The following is an 11,218-nucleotide window of genomic DNA, read 5'->3' as shown; positions in this document are numbered from 1 at the left end:
TTAGGAAGTGAGCCAGGAACCAAGATGCTGGCTGCTGAGTCTCTTAATGGCTGCTTTCATTTCCTGATTCCTCAGAGTATAAATAATTGGATTAAGGAGGGGGGTGATTATAGAGTAAAACACAGAAAGAAACTTATCTACAGAGTAACTATTGAATGGGAAAGCATAGATGAAGATAGCAGGGCCAAAGAAGAGAGTGACCACAGTGATGTGAGCAGATAGTGTGGACATTGCCTTGGAGGATGCACCGGAGGAGTGCTGCCAGATGGTGACCAGCATAATAATGTAGGATATGAGCAAGAGAATGAAGCAGACTAGGGACAGGAGTCCACTGTTTGCAATTATGAACAGTTCTAGGATATAGGTGTCAGTGCAGGCAAGCTTGATGATCAGGGGAAGGTCACAGAAAATGCTGTCCACAACATTCGGACCACAGAAAGATAAACCTACAGTGAAAACCATCTGGCTGGTGGTATGTATGAACCCAGTTGCCCACGAGAGCAGAAGAAACACAATGAGTGCCCTGCAATTCATGATGGTCTTATATTGCAAGGGTTTGCATATGGCAACATACCTATCCATGGCCATAGCTATCAGAAGAGACATCTCTCCACCCCCAAAGAAGTGCATAAAAAACATCTGGGCCATGCAGCCCCACAAGGAGATGGTCTTGCGTTTTCTAAGGAAGTCTGCAATCACTTTGGGAGTTGCAGCAGAAGAAAGACATAAGTCAAAAAATGATAAATTTGCCAGAAAGAAATACATGGGGGAGTGAAGATGGTTGTCAACTATCACAGAGATCACAATGAGGAGGTTTCCTACTATGATGGCTACATAGACAAGAAGGAAGATTGCAAAAAAGAATATTTGAATTTCTTGAGAATTGGAAAGTCCCAGCAAGATGAACTCAGAAACACTTGATCTGTTGTCCAGGAGATCCATTCATCCTTTTGTATGAGTTTGTCAGAGGTTGCCTAGAAGAGGGAAGAAACAGGATGTCATAGGGACTGACAAATCAGTAAACCTGATCTTTACTTACAACCTGTCTCATATGCAGGCAACAACTCTGTTGGTAATATGACTGTTTGTAGGTATTTTGCAGGAGATATTTCACAGGACCACATGGCAGTAGAAAGTGTGGAGGGAATGGAGCCAACTAAATGAAATGTGTGTGTTGGTTAGTAGGGGCAAGTTCAGTTGGACATTTGAGAAAACCTCTCCCTTCTTGTTCAGCTGCAGATCAGATTGTGTGTGAACACATAACTTATTAGAAAGATAGAAAAGAGTTTTGGAAGGCATCAGCAAAATAGATTTTTATCTTTTTCATGAAGTGCATTTACTGACACATTTTTATGACATTCTCAGTATGCAGTAAAAAGCTTGCCATATTAGGGGCATCTGGGTGGCTCAGTCAGTTAAGCATCTTGCTCTTGGTTTCAGCTCAGGTCATGATCTCATGAATGGTGGGTTTGAGCCCCTTGGAGGCTTGCACTGAGCCCATGGAGGCATCTTCCAATTCTTTCTCCCTCTCCCTCTGCTTATCCCCTCTCTCTCAAATAAATAAAATCTTAAAAAAGTTTTCCATATTAAATATTGCTGAAATCACATAATCTGCATTATGCTTCTTAAATAGAACTGATTACAGACCATGAGCATATTGTTGTTAGAAGGTTGAGTATGGAGACTGTTATATTATTAACTGAGATTAAAGCCTATTACTGAGGAAAGATTAAGGTTTTTAGAATTGAATGACCCAGATTGATTCTCAAAACTACATAGATGCTCATCTACATATTGTTTATCCCTTCAGTTCATTTGGTCAGACATCAAGTGTATCCCATCTGTGCATTCTTATCCAGTTGTTGCAAAATTGGATCAAAAAAACATTTTTATCTATTTGTTTTTAAGTTGTATGTTTTCATATACATGAATATATAGAAACACCTAAACCACTATTATTAAGACTAGTGAAGTTTACCATTGTAGTCTTGTTCCACTTTCCTCCATTAGTGAGGGGTAAAGAGTAAGGTGAATCATTTACCTTTGTAAACATGACTTAAAAAATTTTTAAATATGATGTATTGTTTGAGCAGAGTACCATGTTGGGTTACTTAGCTTCCTTGGGCCTATCCACCCTCACAATTATTTTCCTTAAAGTTCCTTTAACCTTTAACTTTGTCAAGGATGGAAAAAAGTCATGGATATTCTGTTACTGCCTTAGGTGGATTCTGCTAAGTGAAATGGACTATTAAAAAAACGTACACATTTAAAGGGAATAGGTCAGTGCTCAATCTATATAAATTCACCTATTTAAGCCATTCATTATTTGTCTGATTTTAGCTATTATTCCAGTCTTATTCCAGGCTTCTTGTTCATCTCCAGTCCTTTCCTTGCTTTTATGAGAGCCTAGACCCAGGCCTAATGCAGATTGTCAGAAAAGAAAATAGAATATACGTGGTTTCAGGGTACATTTTAAACTTCTAGTTACACAGTTCGAATTTTTTTTTAAAATATAGTATATTTTGATAACTATAATAAGCATTTAGTCATATTCTCTTTTCTATATATAGTTATTATCACTAAGACACACAGTTATTGTAAATGGCCCAGAATCTCCCATTATGTTTGATATCATCATTCAGAGTAGCATAAAAACTTCCTTCTTTCACAAGGAAATAGAACTGAAAATGGAAATCTTTGTTAGTTCTCATTCACAGATGTGAACGTATATTTCTTCTTTGTGCTTCATACCCTTGCTATAAGACAATGATTTTACCTGAGATATAGCTCCTGGACCTTCTGTATTTGTCTGAAGTATGCATAAGTACATTTGCAGGTGCACATGGGTCTGGCAGAGATAGAGTCCTAGACAAGATGCTATCTCTATATTTGTTTTCAGCTTAAAAGTGTTTAACTACTTGGCCATTTTCAGACTGTTGCCATAGGAAAGTTGAATTTTCTCATGTGTTTTTCTAATAATTAACAAATATAATGATAGCATCAATATTTTATGAGTGGTGATAGTCTATGATTTTCAAAGTCATGAATCAGGCACTTTATCCTTGCATTTCTGTCATTTATTTCTCTTAAAATATTACATTTCTAAAAATAACAAAGGAATTTTCTCTATCTTTCTGTTACATAGAATTCAAAGAATAAAATCATTCAACCTGATAAGGATAGCCAAACAATTTGAACATACCTAGATTTCTTTTCTGTGAGAATAATTTACTTGGCCTGGTTTGCTGCACTATTATCTTAATTTTTAGTAATCATTTGTATAGTGTTTCTGATTTTTGTATTTTTTTCCAGTTGTGACAAAATCAGGTATATTCCAGTTTAATTTTCCCCTTTCAGCCCTCCCTTTAGTTATCTTTTTGGCATTTGTACTTATCACTTATGTACACATTTAAGGTTATTAATGACAATAATGAGATAGATGTGGTATGTAGGGTAGAGTGACAGGTCAGGATTATGTAACCTACCGGTTTGCACTTGGACTTCAGAAGTCACATCAGTATGAAATGGATGCTTAATCTTCATCATCCAGTGATTTTATTTTCTGCTCTGAACTTCAAGAGACAGCAGTATATCAATGTATCCCTTGGTAGAAAGCACAAAGGAGGAAACTCATTTGATTGTCTTAAATTCCTGAGAGACTAGTAGTAAAAAAGTAATTAGGATGTTAAAATACACTTTTGACTTTACAGAAACGAGACACCATTTTTCATCCATAATATTGATAATACTTTAAAGACAATTTTCAGTACTCAGGTGGGCAGTGGAAAGAGGACTAGAGTTGAATTATGAGAATTTTGTATGATGTTCATTCTTTTGTTGTAGTTTGTTTTCTACAGTAAGCATTGATAAATATGATATGTAGGAAAATATAAATATTCTAGGTTATTTTAATTCTAAATTTTATTAAGGCTGAAATTTTCACATTTAAACTCTAACCTGTCTAGAATTTATTGATAATGTGAGATCATTTTTCATCTTTGCAATTAAATAATAATTCATTCCACTAAGAATTTGTTATGCTTTCTTTGTAACCTTTTAAATTTGCTGATAGATCAGGCTCTTCTTCAGGTGTGCTCATTTACTCTTTTTCTTCCCTGATAATTTTTGAGGAGGTATTATGTATTTTACTACTCATTATGTTTACAGTATATTTAATGTATGGAAGGGCAAGTCTGCCCTCACTGCTTTATTCATTCAGTTTTCTTGGCTAGTTTCATATGCTTTTATTCTAAATTAGATTTATTTTCTAAAGTTAAAGCAAGTTCCACTGACATTTCAATATCACAGTATTAAACTTATAAGAAATGTAGAAAAAATGAACAGAATTACAAAATTGAGTCTTTCATCCAAAAAGATTTTATGTCCCTCTAAATATTTGTCTGCCTACTTACGACACAATAAAATTTTCTCATCTTCATTATCAACACATTTTTTTGTAACTCATTTTTTGTTATAAGTAATTTTGCCTATTTTCTACCTTGATGCTTTACTTAATGTGATCTTTTTCTTTATCATAATTGATTTTAATGCTCTTGTTTCCATTTTTTACATATTTAAGTGGTAAATGGTATCATTTGTAATTTTTTCCCAGTTCATTGTCTTCTTTGTTTTAGGTTACTTATAAAATAATTTACAAACATTAATAACATATTTTTTCTAATACATTTCTTGTGCTTTATTGCATTAACTAGAATTTTAGAGCAATGTTGCATAACAGTGATGATAACTGGCTATGGCAGAACTTGTTAGTTTCCCAACCATGACCTTTCCTTCTTTCTTGAAAAAGAAAGCTCATTTTCTCGGGATCAGGTTTCTGTGCACTTCCATGGAGTCTCCAAGCCATGCAAAGAGCTGCATCTCGCTACCCTGAGCCAATCACAGTTCTTCATTTTCCTCACCAGTTTAGCAATGAGTCCAGACCATGTACCAGAGACTACTGAGTAGCCTTCTCCCATTCTTCATTAGTAACAGACACCTGAATTCATTAAATGACATTGTGCAGCCTTCCTTGCAAGTAAAAATGGCCAATACCATGAAAGTAAACAGTATTATCAGGCAGCTACTTGGTGAAAATTCTTTATAGGTGCTGACTCCTGGGAGGGTTATGCTCTTTCCCTCTCCCCAGCTCCATATTTTTTCAGGTCTAATTGGAAAAGTGTGAGTGTTTATATTAATATTAAGTACTGTAAATGCTTATAGTTTAATGCTATCAGTTAAATATTGTACAAACAGAAGGATGTTAAGCAATTACTCAAGTGACAAAATATCTGAGTTGCTAACAGGAGATGTTCAGGGAAAGCAAAGATGAGCATCAGCTGGAAGTTACCACCACATCTAAGCTGGAGGGGTAAAAGAAAATGCAGTCATACCATAGCCCAAGGGTGTGATCATGTATTCATTTTCTTCTTCTCCCTTGAAAAACTTCCATAAACATGAAGGCCAACCAAATTCATTATCTCATAGCTGTGTATGTCCAAAATCCAACACTGGTCTTACAGAAATACAATCAAGTTGTTGGCAGGACAATATTCCTTACTGGAAGCTTTGAGGGTGAAACTGCTTCCAAAGTCATGCTGGCTATGGGCCAACTTTAGTTCCAGGTGGTTGTAGAATATCATCTCCATTTCCTTGCTGATTTTTAGTTAGGCATTGCCTATATTCCTTGGTCATGTCTTCTTCCTCTTCAAAGCCAGAAAGAGTGCATTGAAGCCTCCTCAAGTCTCATCCTTCCTGGATTCTTTTTTCTTTCTCTGGATCCATGAAAGGCTCAATGCTTTTAAATACTCATGCATTGGATTGAGTCCACCCAGATTATCCAGGATAATCTCCCCATCTCAATGTTTATAAACAATCATATCTGCAAAGTTCTTTTTGCCATGTAAGGTAACATATTCACAAGTTCTCTGGTTAGGGTGTGGAATTCTTTGGGAGACCATTATTCTGGTTATAATGGCTTATATACAAGTCAGAAGTGTTGTGGCCCTTTTCACTAGGAGAGCTAGAGCCATGGAAGTGTTGCTGAGTTCCAGAGTGAGCCACAGAAGTACTGCAGATGTTTGGGCTAAGGCAATGTGAGTGTGTGTGTGTGTGTGTGTGTGTGTGTGTGTGTGTGTTCTTTGTTGTCCTTTCCTCCTACCCTATGTTAATCTAACAGTGACACTCATTTGTAACTGTCTGGAGGTCAAGTGACCTAGAGTCCTGGAAATGCAGTCTTCATGGATAAGGGCTGCCTATAATACAAAGCAAATTTATAGAAATAAAAAGAATGGATTGGAAGGAAAATGGACCTATAATGGCACACATCCTTTTATTACTCAGTCTTTCTGGAATACAAGTGTGGTGTGTGGAATTTTTACAGACATTTTGTGACAAATTATTTTAAAAAGACCACACACACAGGAGGTTTTGGAGTCTCTGGTGATACTGTGATACTACTATACAAACATTGGACTAAGGTACTATGATTTATTTTACACTAGAAAATAAACCTCTATCTAATTTAACTATAACACTGTAATCATGGTTGATTACTAGCAGACCAACAATTTTAGTCAAGGACATATGATATACAGTTACTTATAGGGACGTTAAGTGAAATTTTCAATATTCCTAAGATAGGGCATAAAGAAAACAACATTTTTTCCTCCCAGATTAAGTACTGTGAAGGATAAAGTGTGAGGACCAAAACCTCATTCATTGAAGATGGCAGGGTCCTGCCACATTTGTGAATTTTTATATAGGGCAAGTATGCTGAGATATCAGCTTAAAAGTTAAAGTATTGCATCTTGTACCTCAGTCACTATACCACTAAGAAGAAAGCATAATGTCTGGTAGTCCTCTCCAGGTTCTAGAGGCAGTATATTCCAACGTGTATATATTACTTATTTATTGATTGACATGAGGGTTCTAGTTTTTGTGAACTTAGTTCAGGAAAGGCATGTTAGCAGATACAGTACAGAGTGTAAGGAGCCTTACCACTAGGGCCATATGTCCAGGCAAACTTTACAGTATTAAAGTTACCTAATCTGGGAAATAGGCCATTTATAAGGTTTTCCATATCCTAATAGGAGAATCATAATGTAGTTTCATAAGATTATGTAGCATGGCTATGCCATGTGCAGCAGAGAGCTATACATGAGCTGGAAATCAGCTCCTGCCATTCTGCTGTGCCCACATAGGATATGGATCATGTGACCATAGAACTTCAACTGACTGTCGAGATGGAGCTGTTCTTCATGTTTGTGTTCTTTTATACTAAGACTGACTAGAGAGCAGCACAATTTTAAAATTGTATCCTGCTATCTTGGGATGGCATCCTCTAGGATGTAGTGTACACTCTTATTTAATGAATTGTATGTAATTTGTTCCCAATAAGAACAATCTGCAGGTTTTTATAGGATATTCCCCATTCTTCATTCCCTGTAAAACACGTGTAGAATTTATGCTTTCTTTTTCCACAGCTTCAGGCTCTTTATTTCCAGAAATTCTGGAATATGTTTTCACCAGTGATGCAGTAAAATTTCTATTCACCTCAAGCTCAATCACTTTTCAATTTTCTTTCCCAGAGACATAAAAGCAAAGAAAGGTGTTACCATCTTGTAAAGGGTAATTTACCTTGATCACCTGAAGAGGTAGTACTACTACTATACAGTGATTAAGTAGGATCATGGAAGATTGTTTTTTTAATGCAAATTGTAATGTGGAGTTGAACTATCCTATTTCTGAGGTGAAAAAAATCCACTGGATGGTATTACAGAGATGACATTGAAGAAGAAAAGATTAGTGAACGTGAAGACATAGCAATAGCACTATACAAAATGAAGCATGAGGAGAATAAAAATAATTTTTATTATATACATCTCTTTAAAAGGTAAATGACCATACACAGCAAAAGTAATAACAATATATTGTTGAATATATTATCTCAATAGATAATAGTAGACATTAATATAAAACAACACAAACACCAGGGCCAAGAGAAAGTGAATGGAAATACACTGTTGTAACTTTCTTATATGATACCTGGAAAGATATAATATTGATGTTAGACTGTGATACAGTAAAATGTTCAGTATGTATTTGTAACCCTAAAATAAACACTAAAAACCTCAAGAAAAAGATAGATAAGAGGTCAAGATTATTAATATGAAAAAATTTAACTAAATAATAAGTAGAAAGAAAATATAAGTAACATTCAAGTATCCAAGAAAATACATAAAAAAGACAAAACTGAACAAAGAACAAATGAAACAAATATAAAATAAAAACATTGTCAATTTTAACTGAAACATGTCTATGATATATATAAAGGAACTAATAACCTATTTAAAGGCAGAGATTATTGTATTAAATAGATATATGTTGCATACAAGAAACCATTATTAATAATAAAGGCCTATATAGATGAAAAGTAAAAGGATAGTGAAAGAAAAACTACTTTACTATGTTCCTATTTAACCAGACTGTGTTGTATCAATTTACTCTTTAACTGTAACAAATTACCACAAACTTAGTGACTTAAAATGGCAAAATTTTTTTTAAAGATTTTATTTATTTATTTGACAGAGAGAGACATAGCGAGAGAGAGAGGGAACACAAGCAGGGGGAGTGGGAGAGGGAGAACCAGGCTTCCCGCAGAGCAGGGAGCCCGATGTGGGGCTTGATCCCAGGACCCTGGGATCATGACCTGAGCTGAAGGCAGACGCTTAACAACTGAGCCACCCAGTTGCCCCAGCAAAAATGTATTATCTTACAATTCTTTAAGTCAGAAGTCTGATCCAGGTCTCACTGGGCTACACTCAGAGTGTTGGTAGAGTTGCATTTCTTTCTGGAGACTCTATGAAAGAATCTGTTTCCTTGCCTTTTCCAATTAACCAAAATGAAGCAGAAAATGTGAAAAAATATAAATATAAAACATCTGACAAGAAAGCAAATTTTAGGGTGCCTGGGTGGCTCAGTTGGTTAAGTGTCTGCCTTTAGCTGAGGTCATGATCCTGGAGTCCTGGGATCAAGCCCCACATCAGGCTCCCTGCTCGGTGGGGAGTCTGCTTTTCCCTCTTCCTCTGTCTACTGCTCTGCCTACTTGTGCTCTCTCTCTGTCAAATAAATAAATAAAATCTTTAAAAAAAATCAAATTTTAATCCAATCATATTAATAATAATCCTATTACATGTCATTCATTTTACAGGACTATTGTCATGCATTTACATATATATACATATACATATATATATGTATACACACACATATATATACACACACAACCTCAACAATACATCATACTATTTTTTTATACAGTATTTTGTACATACTTATTTACATATATCAACATTTTGACAGGCTACTACATTCCTTTTTGTGGTCTTGAAATGTACCAATTCATAAGATCTTTGTACCTTTGTACTGGTCATCCTCTCTTTCTAGAATTTTCTGTCTCCGTGTAATTCCATGGGTGTTTCTTTCAGGTTGTCTGGATATCAGCTAACCACCACTCTAAAAAACCTTGCTTAACAAACAAAAGCAAAGTAACTACCATCTCCCAGTCAAACTCTATCATAACACTATTTTTTATTTGCTTTAGAACACTATCTCTTTTGGATATTATGGGTTGTTTTCAATTTAATAGTTTAATCTGTGTTTATCTACCTGAATATAACCCCAAGAGACCTGGAATCTTACCTGCCTTATTCACATAGCTAGAATAGTGCCTGAAAATTGCAAGTACTTAATAAATGTAGTATTTGCTAAAATGACTGAATGATTTGGTGCATTAATGAATAAGTGGTTTAATTAATTCCAACTGTATTTTCTCCTTTGTTGCTTGTCTCATTCTATTTCATTCAGCAAACCGTGCGACGACTCAGTAACTTCTTCATGGAAGCTTTCACTTCCTGGTTGCGAAGGGTATAAATCACAGGGTTCATCAAAGGAAAGATGACTGTGTGAAAGAGAGAAACCACTTTGTCAGCTGGGAAGGCTCTGAATGGGCGAGTATAAATGAAGATGGCAGGTCCAAACATCAGAAACACAATGATAATGTGTGTGGTACATGTGGAAAGAGCCTTATTCTTCCCTTCAGAGGAATGTCCCTTCACATGGCAGAGAATGACCGCATAGGAGGCCAGAAGTCCCAGGAAGCACAGTAGGGTGAGCAGGCCACTGTTGGAGACCATCAGGAGCTCCACCACAAAAGTGTCTGTGCAGGCCAGCTTGATGACCTGCGGCACATCACAGAAGAAGTTATCTAGCTGGTTTGGGCCACAGAAGGGCAAGCGGAGAATAAGGGCTGCTTGTACAATGGAATGAGTAAAGCCCCCAAGCCACAGAGCCAACAGCAAGGCATAGCAGACTCTAGGGTTCATGACAGTAGAATAGTGCAAAGGATGACAGATGGCGATGTAGCGGTCAAAGGCCATCACAACAAGAAGAAACATCTCCCCTGCCCCCAGGAAGTGCAAGAAAAAGAGCTGAGTGATGCAGCCTCCGTAAGAGATTATTTTCTTCTCAGAGAGGAAGTCCGCCAGCATCCTGGGAGCCACAATGAAGGAATAGGATGCATCCAGGAAGGCCAAGTTGCCCAGAAAGAAGTAGAGGGGGGCTGTGAGGCCAGGGTCTGATCTGATGGTGAGGATGATGAGGAAATTTCCAGGGAGGATGATGAGGTAGAAAACTAAGACTAGCACAAAGACCAGGAGCTGAGCATGTCGAGACTGGGTCAGACCAAGGAGGATGAATTCTGTCACCACTGTGCTGTTCTCCCTCTCCATCTCTCCTCTGTCTGCAGAATAACAAAGTATTATCTGTTATAACCACCTTTTCATCTACTCCATAGCTCTTCTCCAGATAAATACATTTACCACATCCAGAACTTGCCTAGCTGAAAAAAAAAAATGCATGTCCCGTAAGTGTCTTATGTTTTGAGCTGACCTTTCTACCCTCCATTTCTTGATCCCTCCCTAAGACATTGTTCTCATAACCACACTCTCATTCCCATTTTACCATGTGCTTCTATATACTTGTGCTCCCCTAGGAATCTGGGCTACTTTGCTTGAAGAATAGTCAAAATTTCCTGATTAAAACAAAACTTAACCATTATTTAATTTGTCAGGTGTGTTGTTTTCTCATAAAGCTGTGGTGCACTGTCTCTAATGTTTAGATTTTTTGCTGGGTTTTCATTGTTTCTCTTCATTCCCACAGA

The 11,218-nt window shown here is 36.5% G+C and overlaps 2 protein-coding genes across 2 annotated transcripts; both read right to left on the bottom strand.

Moving 5' to 3' along the window:
* Window positions 1–942, bottom strand: LOC113909223 (olfactory receptor 4K13-like). Its single transcript, XM_027570328.2, has one exon. The coding sequence runs from the start codon at window positions 940–942 to the stop codon at window positions 1–3; it is 942 nt and encodes a 313-aa protein (XP_027426129.2).
* Window positions 943–9,860: 8,918 nt separating this feature from the next.
* Window positions 9,861–10,787, bottom strand: LOC113910021 (olfactory receptor 4N5). The gene has a single exon (XM_035728192.1). The coding sequence runs from the start codon at window positions 10,785–10,787 to the stop codon at window positions 9,861–9,863; it is 927 nt and encodes a 308-aa protein (XP_035584085.1).
* Window positions 10,788–11,218: the final 431 nt, after the last annotated feature.

Source organism: Zalophus californianus, chromosome 6 (genome assembly GCF_009762305.2).
Source record: "Zalophus californianus isolate mZalCal1 chromosome 6, mZalCal1.pri.v2, whole genome shotgun sequence".
Classification (NCBI taxonomy): domain Eukaryota; kingdom Metazoa; phylum Chordata; class Mammalia; order Carnivora; family Otariidae; genus Zalophus; species Zalophus californianus.
The sequence above is the reverse complement of the archived record's forward strand: the minus strand, read 5'-3'. Positions and strand labels throughout refer to the sequence as shown.

Bases quoted from the DNA above. Each gene is read 5' to 3' on its own strand.
- LOC113909223 (XM_027570328.2), bottom strand. From the start codon at position 942: ATGGATCTCCTGGACAACAGATCAAGTGTTTCTGAGTTCATCTTGCTG.
- LOC113910021 (XM_035728192.1), bottom strand. From the start codon at position 10,787: ATGGAGAGGGAGAACAGCACAGTGGTGACAGAATTCATCCTCCTTGGT.